General features: G+C 42.1%; 1 protein-coding gene and 1 long non-coding RNA gene across 3 annotated transcripts in view; one reads left to right on the top strand and one right to left on the bottom strand.

The window, feature by feature from the left end:
- LOC114665238 (NACHT, LRR and PYD domains-containing protein 3-like) overlaps positions 1-20,854 on the top strand; it is a 367,778-nt gene that overhangs the window by 69,832 nt on the left and 277,092 nt on the right. The window contains exons 6-7 of the mRNA XM_051924838.1: positions 1,185-2,910; positions 8,832-9,005. Coding sequence (XP_051780798.1) covers positions 1,185-2,910; positions 8,832-9,005 — 1,900 coding nt within the window. The remainder of the gene's footprint in view (positions 1-1,184; positions 2,911-8,831; positions 9,006-20,854) is intronic.
- The window catches only part of LOC127527885 (uncharacterized), a 263,679-nt gene continuing 251,430 nt past the window's right edge, over positions 8,606-20,854 (bottom strand). The window contains exons 2-3 of one of the 2 annotated variants that reach the window (XR_007935057.1): positions 10,923-11,042; positions 8,606-8,779 (exon numbers count right to left, since the gene is read on the bottom strand). This is a non-coding gene — a long non-coding RNA (uncharacterized LOC127527885). Of the gene's footprint in view, positions 8,792-10,922; positions 11,043-20,854 lie in introns of both variants that reach the window. The other variant, XR_007935056.1, reaches the window with a different exon arrangement.

A 20,854-nucleotide genomic window follows, 5' to 3' on the forward strand; every position in this document is an offset into this window, starting at 1 on the left:
ATGTACCAAGCAGTTATAAAGGAATAATGTATTTTTTTTCTTTTTCACAGTATTTTCATCTTGATTTTCATTCTACTTTTTTAGGTCTTCTAATTGTTTAATTAATCCATTATTTACTGATTAGTGGGCCTGACTCTAAAGTAGTTGCAGCCTTTGATTATTCCGTGTTGTTTGCCTCGGTGTCTGATCTGCTTGTTTTTAAATTGTCATTATTAAGATACAACAAAGGGGGAAAAACTGCACAGAGAAAGGGCAAAGTATAATGAAATCAACAAAAGAGAGTTAAGCATTTAAATCTACAGTATAGCAAAAGCAGAAATATTTCTAAATGGCTTATAAATGTAAAAATCATGCTGCTGTGCTTTTCTGAATGTCGAATAAAAAAAATAAAATCCCAGCTAATTAAATGAGATCAGTGCTATCAGGTGTTGTCACTGATTAGGAATCCAATTGGAACAAAAACCTGCAGCCACAGGGGTCCCCAGGACTGAGTTTGGGAAACACTGGACTAATGTGTGGAAAAGTCAGAACATTAGAGAAGACCACCATGTCAGCTCCACTCCTCAGCTTGGCACTTAACTCCTGGATTGTCAAAGTGTCACTCTGCCTACACATTTGTCTTCTTTTCAATTATGGCCAATGAGAACTAAATCCAAAACACCCCCCCCCCACCACCACTCTTGCCAGCACACTGTTCACCCTTCCAAGGAGGTGTCCCAAGTGTCCATCAGGTAGGCAGTACAACATACAAGAGTCTGACCACACAAGAACACAAACCTAAATCTCCATCCCTCTATAGAGACTGAGTCCTGTACTCTCACTACGTTTGTCTTTCTGTGGTGACTGGTTTTCAAGCGACCCATTGGGGCTCTTCCACCACAGAATTGTCAGTCACCATCAAGTTCCACAAAGACCTGACAATGGTTGGTAATTCCCAGCTCTGAGTTGGAGCCCTTGGCCAGTGTGCACCTGTAGCCTTGTGTGTATTACATGTCCAACAATGACACACCTGTTTCTACCTGTCTGCTTGAAGTCTTTTCTTAGGTTCACGCTATCCCCTAAAAGACACCTGGGCAAGATCTGTAATCTCCTAATTCACCACAGGTTAGCCAACCTCCTCAAGATCAGTGACCCTGACTGCAAGTTTTTTTTTCTTTCTCACAAGTTCTCTTTATCGCTTTCAGGCCTCCATGAGACACACAGAGGTGGTGTGTCTGAATCTACAAGAACTCTGGAGGATCAGACTGCTCCTGGAGACCCAAACACAAGATCTTTGGGCTTTGAGACTCGATACACAGAGCTGATGGTCTTTAAACAGTTCAAAAGAACCTACAGTGAGAGGCACCATGAACTTGTGAAGATGGGGAAGACTCATGCAGAGCTAATAGAGGAGCAGACAAAAGAGAAATGTGAGCGAATCTGGACTGAGCAGCTTTTTAGGAGGAGTCCTGGAAGTGAGACAGACCCTCACATTGTAGTGGTCAGTGGGGTGGCTGGAATTGGGAAGACCACCATGGTCCAGAAGATCATGTTTGACTGGGCCAGGGGCACTCAGTACCAGAAGTTTGCATTTGTGTTCCTGTTTAAATTCAGGGAGCTCAACCTACTAGACACAGAGACAGAGCCACAGATGCCTCTGACCAGGCTGATTGTAAGGCACTATAAATATCTCAGTGACCCAAAGTTGAGAGAAATCCTGCAGAAACCTGAATCTCTCCTCTTTATATTTGATGGTCTGGATGAGTACAAACACAAACTGGACTTCACACAGGAGCGGAACTGCTCAAACATAGATGACTACTTCCCTGTCCACACCCTGGTCACCAGCCTGGTCAGAAGGACATTACTGAAGGGCTGCACTGTCCTGATAACAACCAGACCAACAGCCCTGGAGACCCTGGACATGGAGAGAGTTGATCGATTTGCAGAGATCCTGGGGTTCTTCCCTGAACAAAGGCTGATATACTTTAAGAAGTTCTTTGGTGATGCTGATCGAGGCTCTGAGGCTTTTCACTATGTGGAGGAGAACGCCATTCTGTACACCATGTGCTTCAACCCCTCGTACTGCTGGATTATCTGCTCTGTGCTGAAGAGCCACTTCATGATACCTGAAGAAGAGCGAGGAGCTGCCCCCAGAACTGTCACTGAGCTCTTTGTGATGTTCCTTCACAACATCCTCACTAATCACAAGCGAGAAGCCAAAGACCAGCGAGAGATTCTGGTCAAACTTGGAAAGATGGCTTATTATGGAGTGGCCAACAGAATTCTTGTGTTTTATGACAAGTTTGAGATGTCCACCTTTGGTCTCCGGCCAGTTCTGTCCTCTTCATTCCTCTCAGGGTTCCTCAAAGAAATCCTTCAGAGAGAAAGCACTCTGGAGTACACGACGTACACATTCTACCACCTCACCATACAGGAGTTCATGGCCGCCTGCTTCTTCTACCTCGATCCATCAGAGGGTGTGGAGGAGCTGCTTGTGAAGTTGGAGTCATGTAACGATGGCCGGTTTGAGATTCTCATTCGATTTTTAGCAGGACTGTCCAGATATTCTGTGTTTAAAACACTGGGGGGAGTCATGGGGGAGTTTAAGGTGAAGACAGCAAAGCGGATACTGGAGTGGGTGAAGAAGAAAGCTGAAGAGGCGCTGCATGGATGGGATAAACGTGAAGCTCTGCGATTGTGTCAGTGGCTCTATGAGACTCAGAATAAGAAATTAATCAGAGATGCCATTGGGAAGGATTTAAAGATGGACTTCAGTGAGACGACTTTATCTCCCCTGGACTGTGCTGTGCTGGGCTCTGTCATCAGCTGCTGTGGAGAACTTGAGGAGCTCAACCTGTCACAGACTGAGCTCACCTCAGAGTGCATCATGAAACTGGCGCCGGGGCTCATCTGCTGCAGACGTGTCATGTGAGTAATAAAACCTTCATGAGTTTAGTTTGACTCTCTGTGGACACTGAGGGTGACATTAGTGTGTCCATTAGGGGTATCAGGCCTACAAATAGATGAGGGTCCATGTCAGAACATACACTGCTGTGTGTCACAGTGGCACCTGAAAGCCACAACAGCAGCTAAATAACAACAGACATCAAATAATAATTTATATAGAAATTCACTATTAGATCCTTTTTGTTGAGAAATGAGAAAAGTACAACTGATTAGAAAGTTCTAGAAAAGTGATTTTTGTGTTTTTGTTAGAGATGTCTGCACATTGAAATCCTGTTTTGTAATTTTTATAGCGTGTTATTTTTAAAACAATTTTTATTAACAGCTGCAGGAATGAATAACTTTAATCACAATAAGTCAGTTACAAATCTGTAGAATGTTCACTTTCGTCTAAAGAAGCTTACAGGTAATAATGAGACTCTCCTTCATCATGGAGAATATGAAAAATCAAACACACCTCAGTGTCCACAGAACAGTGACAAGTGACGGGACACAACCTGTGTGGGGTCTTCATCGATAAATAAACTGCAGTGTGTACCATGGCAGGAGATAAGCGAGGAAAACACTCCTTAGCCCCCCAGTAGACGTCATCAGGCAGGTGACGGGGTCAGACACTGGTCAGAGATGGCACAATTACTAATTAGGACAAATGTAGCAACAGATGCATTGCATTCAAAAATAAAGAAAATGTTTATCACAGGAAAAAATAAAAATGATAGCAAAACACCAAAGCAAAGAATGAATATTCACTTGTTGCAGTCATTCAAATCGATAATTTGGGAAAAAAACATAAAATAAATAAATAAAGCTCTAACAGCCCAGAACCCATCAGCTGGCTTATGTGGATCCCAATGGCAGCCGTCTAACCTGAGCGCTCCGTCCACTAAACCTGAGCCGCTTCTCCCAAATCAGTTCCCCTCCTGAATTGAAAATCCCCCCTCAGTCTGCTTTCACAGGTTTGTAAATGAACCAGCTGTCTGCAACACTAAATTAACATGCGGCCATCTTGTTATGCATTCTGGGAGTCCCCCATTAATAAGAATAACACGGTTAGCACTAATGAACTCCTCTAAGAACAAAAGGGGCAACAAACCAACTTCCTCCGGCGGTCGTCTCTCCCCGATTGCTGAGTTTGTTTTATTTCCCCTCATCAATCACAAATCACCAGCAGCCTCATATTGGCGTCCAACGGCAGCAGCTGCGTCCTTCATGTGCACCGCGGGTGTAGTCAGGAATGTGGAGCCCCCCAAATCAAATCACAGTGACGCCCCACTTACATCATTCTGACTAATTAGGACAACAAAGTAAATACTTTCAAAAATAAGGAAAAGAAAGAACTCGCTACTAACTCAAGGTGGTCTCGTTATTTGTGGTTGATAAAACATTTGAAGTACAAGTGGGGCTGCAGCCTCTCACACCTAAACACTGAAACAACTTTCTATAGAAAAATGATTCAAAATGGAATCTTTTTTTAAAGGAAACACTTTAACAATTTTTCTGAAAATTAAACACCTTTTTTAATAAAGTTGTTATAAAACACACTATGGCTCATCTAATAGTGCCAGTCTGAGGCGGCTGCCATTGTGCCAGTGCCCTCCACAGAAGAGTCGTCGTCTGTCGCTGACATCACGAGTGCTGTAGAATGTAAAGTAATCATATGTGAGTGCTCAGTTATGTCACGTGTGCTGCGGTCATATTAATACTTTTTTAAAGTAATTTATATCCTGTGCACAGTATGTCATGAAAGTATAAAGTGATATCTTTATAAATTAAAATGCTGATTATAAAGAGCGTAGAGTTGGCGGAGAATAAACAGCCTGTAGCAGAATCTTTGTGGTGAACAGTCGGTGATGAAGGAGTCCGCACTGACCATGAAGAGGTGCCATGAAGAGACAGCACTGACCCTCAAACACTTCAGAGACCCTTCTGTGCTGCTAAAGTCCGTCAGTCCAAGTGCTCGGCCGCCCGCCCGCCGGTGAGTGGAGGTGAAGGTCCAGCCTTGGAGTGTCGCCCAGAGCTGAGCGGAGTACAATACAATAGCATACAGTGTGTGTATGTATAGCGCAGGGACAGACTCTCAGGTGAGTATTGATGATCATAAATATACAATTAGCACAAGTAAAGAAAGAGATTTGTAAAACACACAGAAAACAACGGAGAGAGTGAGCTACAGGAATGGAAACAACAAAATCTGTCAACTAATTCAATGCTGAACTCTGGTCTGGTTATGCAAAAAACTTGAAATAAGCAGATTTTTATTCCATTTCAGTTCATTTTCTTTATGCAGTTTTAATTTCTGTTTAGTTTTTTTATTTTTCACTCTTTTCCTTTCACTTTTATTTCATTTAACATAACACTTTTTCACCACTTTAGTTTCAGTTTTCATTAACAATCCTAACCTCTGAACTCCGGCTGTCAGCACTCCTACTGTAGAAATATGGAGTTCACCTCTGGAACTCGTTTTAGTCAAAGTGATCCCTTCACAGGGGGCAGCACAGAGGTGAGCACTGCTACCCCACATCTCCAGGCCGCAGGGTCAAATCCCACCATCTTCACTGACTACTTAAGGTCTTTAGGGTGTAAAGCAGGTCAGAAGTAAACCCCCCCGATGATCGTCACGTAGCTGACTGGCCTGTCCATACGACAGCAGGACATTAGCAGCAGATTTGTGATGGAGTCACACCTGAGAGTCGACACCATCAGGACTGGCAGCCCTGACACCATGTGGTGTGCCAGCTTTGTGTGGTCAGCAGTGACATGAGAAGGTCATCAGTCTGACCACTTCATGGGCTCACATGTCACATGTCACTTTATATTACTAACTGACTGAATGTCTTGTCTGAATTCTAGTAATCGACTGACTGCCACCTCTAATCTGTCAGCCATATTTAAAATGTTTCTAAATTCACAAACCAAATCCTCAATAGATGGACAGCACTGTGACTTGTCTTGTCATTGTGAATGTCCAGTCAGGTGGCTTCTCATCAAGCAGTGACATCAAGTGACCAACATGAGCTAACTTTTAGAATCAGGATTTGGCTGACAATCAAACACGTCCTTTGTTAATTCAAACATCTCCTCCATTTTTAGGGTCTCCTGTAAAACAAATCACATGAGGACTGGCTGGTCCTTTACGTGACTCCCACCAGCTACTGGCAGACCACCAGCACCTTGATTTATGTGAGCACTTGAAGAAGGAAGATCAGTTAGAGTTTGTCACAAAGTAGTTGTGATTTGTGCCACTAGGGTCATTAAATCTTTAACCTCTCCCTAGAGGGGCTTCTTATCTTTGTAAAGCCGTCTTCTCTCACTGATTCACTCTTTTTAAATGATCTGAGTTTAAATCAGGACTACAATAAAAATGGCAAAAAGAAAAGAGACTGAGAGAAAGATGGGAATTAAGAGCCAGAAGAGGAGATCAGAACTGGAAGATCAAAAAGCCGAGTGTCAAAACTGAAAGTGAAATCCAAACTCACAGTTGAAACACAAAGCACCAGTTGTGATGTCTGACTTTTAAACACACGTCTGCTTATTCTTTATGTCACATCCACAAACTCAGATAACGCAGAAGTCCAATGGACTCAACTTTGTACTCCTTGATCTTTGACAAAACTCTTAGTGTGACCCTGAGTGTCACTTTGTAGCAACTCCTTTACAACAGACACACAAAATAGTGACACACAAGAACTGAGGATGGCATCACAGGAAAACATAAAATATAATCAACTACCTCAAAGTGTAAAGAATTCGGAAGAAGTAATAACAGAAATAACTAAAAAAAAAAAACCAGGATCAAATTTGCAATATTAATATAATAAAAAAATAAGCGCAAATCATAACAATAACACACTGTGACAAACATGTGGTACAAGACCACTGAGCAGCTCACCTCAGCCTTGGAGCTTTTGAAAAGTCCGACGCTCCCCGAGTCCTGCGGCCTGACGAGGCCTGAAATGTGTGCTGACTTGTCGGCTGACCTCGTCTTTGGCTCATTTTCTCGTTGGCCATTAAGAAGATTTCACTTGTTAGTTGAGAACACAAACTCAGCTCAGTGTGTCCTCCTTGTTGGAGATCTGCGGCACCTCAGAGTTTGTCTAGTGACATTTGATTTGTGGCCCTTGTCACTTGTATGTCACTCTCATTTGTACACATTTTAATTTATAAGTTTATTGACACCACGTCCTTGAGTACTTGACTTAAAAGTGTGAAGTCAGCCAACACCTCTAAATATGAAAAAAGAATCGGCACCAAGAGCCGAGAGCTCAGTCGTGTGTTCAGATTTACTCCCTGGTCCCTGATGTGTGTCTAACCACTGTGCCACTGTCCTGTTCATGTCACACGTTGGAGTGTCTGTGTGTCACTTCAGGCCTCCTTAGCCTTCACACTTTGACCAAATGTTTAACAACACAATAATCAAACACTTCAGTCAGTCGACATTTTTAGGTCATCTAAAGACACCAATGCGTCCCATTTGATCAAAGGCCTGATAATCAAATTCACTGAGATGGCCGCCTTCTCTTCACACCTTCTCAGGCTGACTGACAGCTCATGTCCCGCCTCCTCTGTCATTCTGGCCAATCCTGATTCCCAGTTCTGTGGCCCAGTGGCTGAGGTGCCGCACTTGACATCCCAGTGACGCGGATTCAGGTCCTGCCTGTCACATGCTGTGTGACCCTGAGTGAGTCACGTCACCTGTCTGTGCTCAGAGTAAGAATACAAGGAGAGACCTGGACATGTAAAGTGACTTTGGATTGAAAGGCGCTATATAAAATAAAGGGGATGGCTTTGTGTCTTTTCTTATTTTTTATCTTGAATGTCTTCATTTATATTTGCACACAAATTCTAATTTGTAAACTGTGTCCATTTGTCCACTTTGTCACAGTGACACTCAAACACATTTTTATTCTTTATTTGATTTTCATTTTTCTATTTCTTATTATTTTATCCTCTGTCTTATTTATTATTCAGTTTTATAAATTTTGTGCTTGTGGCCATGAAGAGCGGAGGCCTGTCCATGGTCCAAACTCTCTACTGACCACCAAAGCTCTTCAGTCCACTATGTCTGTGACAGCTGGTGTGTGCAGTGACACTAAGAGAGACCCTCGCTGTGACACAACAAGCCTGTCACCTTGAACCCATGTCACCAGGCGGCTGAGTGGAGTTTGTCCATTGAGCTCAGGTGGCTGATAGGCCTTAGAGAAGATGACTGGACAGAGTGGACCGTCACTGTGAGCAGCTGGTGACCCTCTGTGTGTTCCTCCTGGACTGGACTGTCATGTCCTCCGGTGTCCCATCACCTCTCCTGTCACCTCTCCCTTGTCACTTATTTATCTTTGTGCTCGTTGTGTTTATTTGTCCTCTTGTTTGTGTTGTTAGTTTGTGACTAGCGCTCTATAAAATAAAGGCTGACTGATTTACAGCTGCTGTCACTGAACATCTGGAGAGGCTGGCATTTGTAAATGGCCTCCTGTCAATCACTTCAGTTGTGTCCTCACCCTGAGTCCTGAATGATGGACAGAAATCTGAGTTTGTCACTCAGCTGTCACCAACTCAAAGAAGTGCATCTGAACACTCAAGTGGAGGACAAGGTCAGTCCTGCTGTGTGACACTCCTGTCCAGTGTGACGGCTGGCGTCCTCTTGTCACTCAGGGTAACCTGACAGACAGAAGATGCTTCAGGTATATAGCGCCTTGAAGGGCAGCATTGGTGTGGAGTTCAAATTGTGTTTCAGTTCAAATGTTAGCAGCAGCCTGCTGTTCAGTGACACACCTGAGCATCCAGCTCTGCTTGTAGTCATCATGTCACTTATTGAGACCACCGATGGTCTGTCTGTCTGTCTGTTTGTCTGTCCACATGTCCTCACTTCTCTCTCTTTATCTCCACAGCCTGTCTTATTGTGGTCTCACCTCCATATGCTGCTCAGCTCTCTCCTCAGCTCTTTCTGCTCCACACTCACGACTGACTGAACTGATCGTGAATGACAACAACATGGAGGATTCAGGAGTGAATCAGCTGTGTGAGGGGCTGAGGAGTGAAAACTGCAAATTAGAGAAACTGAAGTAAGTGAACAACAAGTGTGTGTGCGTGTGTGTGCGTGTGTGTGTGTGTGTGTGTCTGTGAGTGTGTGTGTGTGAGTGTGTGTGTGTGTGTGTCTGTGTGTGTGTGTGTGTGTGTCTGTGAGTGTGTGTGTGTGAGTGTGTGTGTGTGTGTGAGTGTGTGTGTCTGTGTCTGTGTGTGTGTGTGTGTGTGTGTGTGTGTTGAATTTTGTTTCTTCTGACTTTATGGCTCTTTATGTTCCACACCCACCATATAAACATTGTTTTTAATCAGGACAGACGTCAGTGTCACACGTGAGCAGACAGATGGATGTGACGAGGACACAGCTGCAGATTTCTCTAATTGTTAAAATCTTACAGACAGCATTGTGGCCCTGAGCTGCTCTCCCACAGTGGTCTCTTTCATCCTCTCATTGTCCTTTCTGTTCAGCCTGTTGTTTTATTTCTTCTCCCACGTTGTCAATTCTTTATTTTGGTATTGACTTTGTCCACTGTCCTGTTCATGTCACACGTTTGAGTGTCTGTTTGTCACTTCAGGCCTCCTTAGCCTTCACACTTTGACCAAATGTTTAACAACACAATAATCAAACACTTCAGTCATTCGACATTTTTAGGTCATCTAAAGACACCAAAGCGTCCCATTTGATCAAAGGCCTGATAATCAAATTCACTGAGATGGCCGCCTTCTCTTCACACCTTCTCAGGCTGACTGACAGCTCATGTCCCGCCTCCTCTGTCATTCTGGCCAATCCTGATTCCCAGTTCTGTGGCCCAGTGGCTGAGGTACCGCACTTGACATCCCAGTGACGCGGGTTCAATTCCTGCCTGTCACATGCTGTGTAACCCTAAGTGAGTCACGTCACCTGTCTGTGCTCAGTGTAAGAATACAAGGAGAGAGCTGGACATGTAAAGTGACTTTGGATTGAAAGGCGCTATATAAAATAAAGAAGATGGCTTTGTGTCTTTTCTTATTTTTTATCTTGAATGTCTTCATTTATATTTGCACACAAATTCTAATTTGTAAACTGTGTCCATTTGTCCACTTTGTCACAATGACACTCAAACACATTTTTATTCTTTATTTCATTTTCATTTTTCTATTTCTTATTATTTCATCCTTTGTCTTATTTATTATTCAGTTTTATAAATTTGGTGCTTAAGTGTCCATGGAGAGTGGAGGCCTGTCCAGGGTCCAAACTCTCTACTGACCACCAAAGCTCTTCAGTCCACTATGTCTGTGGCAGCTGGTGTGTGTAGTGACACTAAGAGAGACCCTCGCTATGACGCAACAAGCCTGTCACCTTGAACCCATGTCACCAGCTGGCTGAGTGGAGTTTGTCCATTGAGCTCAGGTGGCTGATAGGCCTTAGAGAAGATGACTGGACAGAGTGGAGTGTCACTGTGAGCAGCCGGTGACCCTCTGTGTGTCCCTCCTGGAGTGGACTGTCATGTCCTCCGGTGTCACATCACCTCTCCTGTCACCTCTCCCTTGTCACTTATTTATCTTTGTGCTCGTTGTGTTTATTTGTCCTCTTGTTTGTGTTGTTAGTTTGTGACTAGCACTCTATAAAATAAAGGCTGACTGATTTACAGCTGCTGTCACTGAACATCTGGAGAGGCTGGCATTTGTAAATGGCCTCCTGTCAATCATTTCAGTTGTGTCCTCACCCTGAGTCCTGAATGATGGACAGAAATCTGAGTTTGTCACTCAGCTGTCACCAACTCAAAGAAGTGCATCTGAACACTCAAGTGGAGGACAAGGTCAGTCCTGCTGTGTGGAGTTCAAATTGTGTTTCAGTTCAAATGCTAGCAGCAGCCTGCTGTTCAGTGACACACCTGAGCATCCAGCTCTGCTTGTAATCATCATGTCGCTTATTGAGACCACCGGCGGTCTGTCTGTGTATCTGTCTGTCTGTCCACATGTCCTCACTTCTCTCTCTTTATCTCCACAGTCTGTTTAGTTGTGGTCTCACCTCCACATGTTGCTGAGCTCTCTCCTCAGCTCTTTCTTCTCCACACTCACGACTGACTGAACTGAACCTGAGCGGCAGCAACCTGGACAACTCAGGAGTGAATCAGCTGTGTGAGGGGCTGAGGAGTGAAAACTGCAAATTACACAAACTGAAGTAAGTGAACAACAAGTGTTTGTGTGTGTGTGTGTGTGTGTGTGTGTGTGTGAGTGTGTTGAATTTTATTTCTTCTGACTTGATGGCTCTTTATGTTCCACACCCACCATATATACATTGTTTTTAATCAGGACAGACATCAGTGTCACACGTGAGCAGACAGATGGACGTGAAGAGGACACAACTGCAGATTTCTCTAATTGTTAAAATCTTACAGACAGCATTGTGGCCCTGAGCTGCTCTCCCACAGTGGTCTCTTTCATCCTCTCATTGTCCTTTCTGTTCAGCCTGTTGTTTTATTTCTTGTCCCACGTTGTCAGTTCTTTATTTTGGTATTGACTTTGTCCACATCCTCTTGTTAATAACTAGAGAGTTCCTAAACTCGTAATTCCCAATTAATACAAATCAAAATGACTACAAGCGGGAGAACCATCAAAGCAGACTAGTCACCAGAAAGGGCAATGAACAATCTTTATAAAGATAAAGATTTATTTTCACATAAAACGCTCTAAGGCACAAAATGATCTCCACAGAGCACAAAAGGAGATGATTTAAACGACAAAGAGATCCAAAGCCATCAATGTCCCAACACACAAAATCCAAGAATGGTAAAAAAAAAAAAAATCAAAACTCCAGTAATGACGACAGCACAATAATCACAAATGCAACGAAACTCATCACAGCACAACTGCATTCACAATGAACCGTAGGGGACTGCGGGTATTCCTAGTCTTCACCCTTGATGGTGATGGGCAGGTAACCCTGAATTTTGGGTGATCATCCACAAAGCACATGGAGCGTAGCAAACAATTCTTAAAAGTAATGAAACTAAATAATCAAAAATGTAAATATACAAAATGAATGATTACATCTTGCCTGAAGAAGGGGCCTGAGTTGCCTCGAAAGCTTGCATATTGTAATCTTTCTAGTTAGCCAATAAAAGGTGTCATTTTGCTTGGCTTTTCTCTACAAAATGAACAAAGAAAGCAAAAAAGTGACATGTGAATCCCAGCTGGATGATGAGGTATCCATTGTCACTTGTGCTTCCATAATACTCCTCTGATCTCCTCACTAAAGTTTGTTTAAAGTCACTAAAACAGAATAAGATGGAGAGTCGGGGCAGAGGAAGTGACCAGAGTGACAATGGACAAAGAGGAGGGGACAACTGGAGCTGGGTGACAGGCAGGAACAGAGAGACTGGGACTGCAAAGATCAGGAGAGACAAGAGAAGGATAGAAACAGAGAGAAATGAAAAGAGAAGTTAAGGGAGACATGAAACAGAGAAGGAGGACAAAGAAAGGAAGAGGAGAGCAAGCCACTAACAGAGGGAAAGGTCACAAGAGGAGAGTCAGAAGGATTAGAATTTCAAAGAGTGTGGACAGTAAGGTGACACAGGAGGTGACCACAGGTAGACAGACAGCTCTGCAGGTGTCCATCATTACTGGCGAGTCTTCTATGAAGGTCACTTTCTGTCAAAAATGGTCAGTAAAACAAGACATACAGTGGTGTGAAAAACTATTTGCCCTCTTCCTGATTTCTTATTCTTTTGCATGTTTGTCACACAAAATGTTTCTGATCATCAAACACATTTAACCATTAGTCAAATATAACACAAGTAAACACAAAATGCAGTTTTTAAATGATGGTTTTTATTATTTAGGGAGAAAAAAAATCCAAACCTACATGGCCCTGTGTGAAAAAGTAATTGCCCCCTTGTTAAAAAATAACCTAACTGTGGTGTATCACACCTGAGTTCAATTTCCGTAGCCACCCCCAGGCCTGATTACTGCCACACCTGTTTCAATCAAGAAATCACTTAAATAGGAGCTGCCTGACACAGAGAAGTAGACCAAAAGCACCTCAAAAGCTAGACATCATGCCAAGATCCAAAGAAATTCAGGAACAAATGAGAACAGAAGTAATTGAGATCTATCAGTCCGGTAAAGGTTATAAAGCCATTTCTAAAGCTTTGGGACTCCAGCGAACCACAGTGAGAGCCATTATCCACAAATGGCAAAAACATGGAACACTGGTGAACCTTCCCAGGAGTGGCCGGCCGACCAAAATTACCCCAAGAGCGCAGAGACGACTCATCCGAGAGGTCACAAAAGACCCCAGGACAACGTCTAAAGAACTGCAGGCCTCACTTGCCTCAATTAAGGTCAGTGTTCACGACTCCACCATAAGAAAGAGACTGGGCAAAAACAGCCTGCATGGCAGATTTCCAAGACGCAAACCACTGTTAAGCAAAAAGAACATTAGGGCTCGTCTCAATTTTGCTAAGAAACATCTCAATGATTGCCAAGACTTTTGGGAAAATACCTTGTGGACTGATGAGACAAAAGTTGAACTTTTTGGAAGGCAAATGTCCCGTTACATCTGGCGTAAAAGGAACACAGCATTTCAGAAAAAGAACATCATACCAACAGTAAAATATGGTGGTGGTAGTGTGATGGTCTGGGGTTGTTTTGCTGCTTCAGGACCTGGAAGGCTTGCTGTGATAGATGGAACCATGAATTCTACTGTCTACCAAAAAATCCTGAAGGAGAATGTCCCGCCATCTGTTCGTCAACTCAAGCTGAAGCGATCTTGGGTGCTGCAACAGGACAATGACCCAAAACACACCAGCAAATCCACCTCTGAATGGCTGAAGAAAAACAAAATGAAGACTTTGGAGTGGCCTAGTCAAAGTCCTGACCTGAATCCAATTGAGATGCTATGGCATGACCTTAAAAAGGCGGTTCATGCTAGAAAACCCTCAAATAAAGCTGAATTACAACAATTTTGCAAAGATGAGTGGGCCAAAATTCCTCCAGAGCGCTGTAAAAGACTCATTGCAAGTTATCGCAAACGCTTGATTGCAGTTATTGCTGCTAAGGGTGGCCCAACCAGTTATTAGGTTCAGGGGGCAATTACTTTTTCACACAGGGCCATGTAGGTTTGGATTTTTTTTTCTTCCTAAATAATAAAAACCACCATTTACAAACTGCATTTTGTGTTTACTTGTGTTATATTTGACTAATGGTTAAATGTGTTTGATGATCAGAAACATTTTGTGTGACAAACATGCAAAAGAATAAGAAATCAGGAAGGGGGCAAATAGTTTTTCACACCACTGTAAGCCAGAGATCTGTAGAGGAGGTGCACTGAAATAGTCAGTGGAATTAGTGACCAATAGGCGACACACATTATGTGACATGTCCAGAGACACTGAGGGGAATTCTGGGAAGGTGACGTGTCACTGAGGTACTGCAGAGTGTGACGTGGCTCCATCTTGTGTTTGTAACTCACACTTGTGTTTCTTGTGGGCATTTAAAAGAAACATCTCCTTGTAAAATAAGTGCAGGCTATCAAATGACTTTCTAATTAGTCCAGTATATAGCGCCTTTTATGTTTTTATGCACATGTTCAGCTGCAGCTTGCTGATGTGATTAGAGGTCCAAACCCCCGGCCTCACAAAATCTTCTTTTGTTATTTCAATCCACACATCACAGGTCCTCAATGACAGCAGACAATCAAATGGCCGACTAGAGATGTGAATATTCTGAGTGTCACTACACGGCCATTAAGGACTTTTGTCACACTCGCCCTGTGCTCCCCTGTCACTCTGTCGGCTTTTCTATTTTTACAAAATGAGTGACAGGTAATACAGAAATCAAATCTGCTGAAGAATATTGTCCACCTAGCTTGTCGGCTGTTTAATTGTTTAGCATTTTTAAATCCTCCAAGTTTTTATGATAAGTGTGTATAATAAAAGGACACACAGCACCTTCGCGCCAATGGTGACACTCTCCTTCAGGGACAACGTTATGGCCCATAGTTTGTGCTTTACAACATTAGAATTTTTTGCAATTTTCATGAAAAATATTCCAGAGGTGAACATGACTTGTGGCTGAATGTTCTGTGACAAAATCCCATGCACTTCTATATCAGATGTGTCTGCTTCACTAGTGAATTATAGCGCCATGTCAGGATGGCTCAGCACAGAAGCAGAAGAGACGAGTCTTTAAACAATCAAAGGCTTCTTGAGCTTCAGGATTTCACACAAATTTCAAGGAGTTTATTGTCCAGTTCATGACGGGTGAAACATTACTAATGTCCAAAAGTAAACTTTTGTGTGACACTTCAGATTCAAGAAAGATGAGCTTTTCTCTTTGAAATTGAATGTGGAGAGAACATCCTTCACATTTTTAGGTGTAATTCCATGTTTTCCTAGAATATCAAAATATGATCTGCATAACCCATGTGGAAGACCAGCCCTGGCACAGACAGGCAGACATCAATGGTTCAAGCACACACACGTTTATTTACACTATGTACAATAGATACAGTCTCACACACAACCCAGTGTCTCAATCACCAATCACCCCCAGTCCGGGCCTCTCCAATGTCCAGCCTTCCTTCACCGCCTCTTCTCTGAGCTTTGTCCACTTCCACCCAACTCCGGCTGATGACTGGAGGGAAGCAACCCTTTTTCTTCCCACTCGGACGTGCTCCAGGAGCCCCCGATGAGCTCACTGCAGCACTTCCTGGTGTGGCGGAAGTGCCGCATGAGCATCCGGAATCACTCCAGGTGTCCCTGGTATTTCTTCTGCCAGCACCTCCGGGTGTAATGGAAGTGCTGACATCCAGGGTCCTTAACCTGGCGGTAGCCCCTATACAGTTGAGATTCCATGCTTCATTCCCGTGGCCTCCACACCAATCAGGGCGGCTGCCCTCTCGTGGTCCGGGGGAGGCACAGTCCCTCTCCTGGGGCCTCATGTATAAACCGTGCATACGCACAAAAATGTTGCGTAAGCCCAAAACGTAAACTTGGCGTAAAGCCACACACATTTTCACGGTAGCTAAATGCTTGGCGTACGCAAGTTGTCCACTCAGTTTTGCAAACTGGCAGCACCCAGTGTCAAAACAGTGCTACTGTTTCAGTGTGGACTCCCTTTTTTTTTAGATCCACATCCCTGATGCGGCTTTATACATACACTGAAATTAACCGCATATTGTTTATTAGTTTAATGCATCTGATTGTAATTAACCTGTAACAATAAAATGGTCCGCAGAATGGTCAAACTATTCCAAATACCATAACTGCTTTAGTGTTGTTACTCTCACTGCACCTTCTTCTTCTTTCAGCTGCTCCCGTTAGGAGAGATTGCCACAGTGGATCATCTTTTTCCATATTACTCTCACTGCACCACTCAGAGTATTTATATCACTGTATCTGAGTGTGGAATCACAGATCTACAGCAGCTGACCAGAAAGAGAATTATCAGTATACAGCATCAAGCACACTCTGCCTCAGCCGTGCTGTCTATTTGAACTGCTCTCATACGGCAAATGCTTCAGAGCCTTTCCTGTACGGACCTCGCGGTTCAGAAACAGTTTCATCCCAAGATCTCTACACACACTCAATTAGTCCATCAAGTGCTCCTTGTAGAACTGTTTGAACTTATAAGTACAATCACCTCACATATCTACATATACATATATATATATACATATGCACATCCACATATATATACACACATATCAACATATATACACACATACATACACACACATACATACACACACACATACATATACACATGCATACATACACATACATATATATATATATATATATATATATATATATATATATATATATATATATATATATATATATATATATATACACACATACATACATACACATATTTATCTATATATATATATATAAAGGAGAGTTGGGATCCGAGAGACTGTGTTTGTGTGTTTGTGGAGGGATGGAGAGTTAAGGCGGGTGTTGGAGTCACGTGATCATCTCCCCTCCCATTCACCTCATTTCATTCACTTCATTTCGCTCCGAGCTGAGCTCCGCAGCTGACGCGATCTTGCTGTTGTTGATTTGCTTTTCACATGGCCAAGTATACGTTGCATGCTCAAGAGTAAGCTCAGCGCACAACTTGGTCATATTACAACCGAAGGGGCGAACTGACAACATGGTATACAAAGAGATCCTTAACAAATAATTATTGGTATAATTTCCCTCAGTTTATTATTTAAAATTTTAAAGCACTACTTCGCCGCTGCAAAGCGCGGGTATTTTGCTAGTATATATATATATACACATATAGAGACATATATATATATATATATATATATATATACATATACATATTTACATATCTACATATATATATATATATATATCTACATATATATACACATATATATATATACATATTTACATATATATATATATATATATATATATAGACATACATACATAAATATATATCTATATATATCTATATACAGTAATCCCTCCTCCATCGCGGGGGTTGCGTTCCAGAGCCATCCGCAAAGTAGAAACCATATGTTTATATGGTTATTTTTATATTGTCATGCTTGGGTCACAGATTTGCGCAGAAACACAGGAGGTTGTAGAGAGACAGGAATGTTATTCAAACACTGCAAACAAACATTTGTCTCTTTTTCAAAAGTTTAAACTGTGCTCCATGACAAGACAGAGATGACAGTTCCGTCTCACAATTAAAAGAATGCAAACATATTTTCCTCTTCAAAGGAGTGCGTGTCAGGAGCAGAGTCTGTCAGAAAGACAGAGGAAAGCAAACAAATCAATAGGGCTGTTTGCTTTTAAGTATGCAAAGCACCGCAGCACAAAGCTGTTGAAGGCGGCAGCTCACACCCCCTCCGTCAGGAGCAGAGAGAGAGAGAGAGAGACAGAGTTTGTTTTTCAATCAAAAATCAATATGTGCCCTTCGAGCTTTCAAGTATGCGAAGCACCGTGCAGCATGTCGTTTCAGGAAGCAGCTGCACAAAAGATAGAAACGTGAAGATAATCTTTCAGCATTTTTAGACGAGCGTCCGTATCGTCTAGGTGTGCGAACAGCCCCCCTGCTCAATCCCCCTACGTCAGGATCAGAGAAAGTCCGCGCAAGAGAAAGAGAAAAGTAACCTGGGTAGCTTCTCAGCCATCTGCCAATAGCGTCCCTTGCGTGAAATCAACTGGGCAAACCAACTGAGGAAGCATGTACCAGAAATTAAAAGACCCATTGTCCGCAGAAACCCGCGTTCAGCGAAAAATCTGCAATATATATATAAATATGCTTACATATAAAATCCGCGATGGAGTGAAGCCGCGAAAGGCGAAGCGCGATATAGCGAGGGATTACTGTATATCTATATCTCTATATACATCTATCTATATATATATATATATATATATATATATATATATATATATATATATATATATATATCTATATATATATATATATATATCTATACTAATAAAAGGCAAAGCCCTCACTGACTCACTCACTCACTGACTGACTGACTCACTCATCAGTAATTCTCCAACTTCCCGTGTAGGTGGAAGGCTGAAATTTGGCAGGCTCATTCCTTACAGCTTACTTACAAAAGTTAGGCAGGTTTCATTTCGAAATTCTACGCGTAATGGTCATAACTGGAACATATTTTTTGTCCATACACTGTAATGGAGGAGGCGGAGTCACGTATCGCGTCATCACGCCTCCTACGTAATCACGTGAACTAAAAACAAGGAAGAGATTTACAGCACGAGTCAAACGCGGGAACGAAGGTAAATGACGTTAATTTTTGACTGTCTTTTAATACTGTGTAAGCATACATATTAACACATGTGCAATTAAACGTGTGCATTTACGGGGTGATTTCTCAGGCTTAAAAGCTCGCCTTTTATCAAACGCGGGAACAAAGGTAACTGACGTTGTTCACTGTCTTTTAATACTGTGTAACCATACATATTAACACATGTGCAATTAAACGTGTGCATTTACGGGGTGATTTCTCAGGCTTAAAAGCTCGCCTTTTACTAAAAAGGTAAATGCAAAACTATTTTCAATCACTTTAATGAAACGCTCCCATTAAGGATTGCAATAACATATTCGCGAGATAAAAGAACGAAGTAGGGGGAAATGACGGAAGAGCCGCAAACAGCGAAGAGCAAAAAATTAATTAAACAATTGAGAAGGGAGGGAGTGAAGCATTCAAGCATGTTCATAAGGCAAACAAAGCACGGTGTAAAACGTAAGTTTAAATTAAGTTTATAGAAACGCTCCCGCTGCGGATTGCAATAACATATTCGCGAGATAAAAGTTTAATGAGAAGACACGAGGTATAAACGAACCACACGCCGTGGCGCAACGTTAGGGGCAACAGTTTCAACCATTCTATGATCTGCTTCTCGCAACTGAAAGACGGCACATGGCGGATGTTAGCCGACTTGCTGACCGCAACATTAGGGGCTTCAACTCTGGCGCTGACGCCACATCTCAGTGCCAACACTTTCCAGACTCTACTTAAAAGACACGCCCTCCTCACTGGACAGTTAAAAAGACCAATCAAACTAACGATGACATCAAGTATTACCCAATCAAAAGTAGGAAAGGAGGCATCTTCATAAAATGCGTGTGGGATGATTTGCATGAGACGCTGCTTTAAAAAAAATGATAAAAAAAAATACGGGAGAAATCCCGTCCAGTATTGATTCAAAACGGGACGCACAATTTCATTCTCAAATGCGGCACGATTCCGTATTTTAAAGGACGGGTGGCAACCCTACAGTGCCATGTAACCACCCATACAATCAGATTGTGATTCAGACTAGGAATGCAATGAATGTAATTACCCCGATCTACATACAAGGCGAAAGTCTTGCAACATTCAAAGATGATGGTTTGGGATAAGTACACCATACAACATAAAAGAGCTTATGAAGCCTTGAACCGAAAAAAGCAACATCTCAGAGATCGTAAAAAAAAAATAGGAGGTAATGTCGTTTTACTCGCTGTAGATTTTATTCAAACATTACCAGTTATTCCACGAGGGAGACCAGCAGATGAACTCAACGCGTGTTTAAAATCCATGCTTCTCCCACGCTCGGTTATATGTCGCGTGTTCTCGGGTAGGTACACCAAAAAATGTATACATTTAAGCATGTAATGGACAAACAAAAAATGAGGTATACCCGAGGGCACTGCAGTAGTACTTAATCTAACTTTACTTCTTAAATGTTAATGTTTTACTGTTTAATAATTTATACGCTTCTTATATGTTGTTCAAATTCTTTTATCAAAATACCAGTGACAGCGCAATGCACGATAACATGGAGTGAATACACCATACGCATCCGCACACGGCTGCCCTGCTGTGCGCAGATAGGAGTTGATTCTACAATAAAATAAAATAAACATAAAAAGAGTAATACAATCATCACCCATAAAGCGGATAGTAGACGTGACGTAGTATATGTGTACCAGATTTCAAGTCAATAGGTGAAACGGTTTGCGAGCTACAGGTGATTTAAAATCCTGGACAGACACACAAATTGCCACGGTAGCAAATTACAGAAGAAGATTTTACTGTTTAATAATTTATATGAAATGTGCTTCTTATATATTACTTCATATTCTCATATGATAATGATGTTAATATTTATATTGATTTCTATGTTATTGAAACTGCATGTATGTGTGTATATGTACAGTGGTGTGAAAAACTATTTGCCCCCTTCCTGATTTCTTATTCTTTTGCATGTTTGTCACACAAAATGTTTCTGATCATCAAACACATTTAACCATTAGTCAAATATAACACAAGTAAACACAAAATGCAGTTTGTAAATGGTGGTTTTTATTATTTAGGGAGAAAAAAAAATCCAAACCTACATGGCCCTGTGTG

Source organism: Erpetoichthys calabaricus, chromosome 1, assembly GCF_900747795.2.
Source record: "Erpetoichthys calabaricus chromosome 1, fErpCal1.3, whole genome shotgun sequence".
Classification (NCBI taxonomy): domain Eukaryota; kingdom Metazoa; phylum Chordata; class Cladistia; order Polypteriformes; family Polypteridae; genus Erpetoichthys; species Erpetoichthys calabaricus.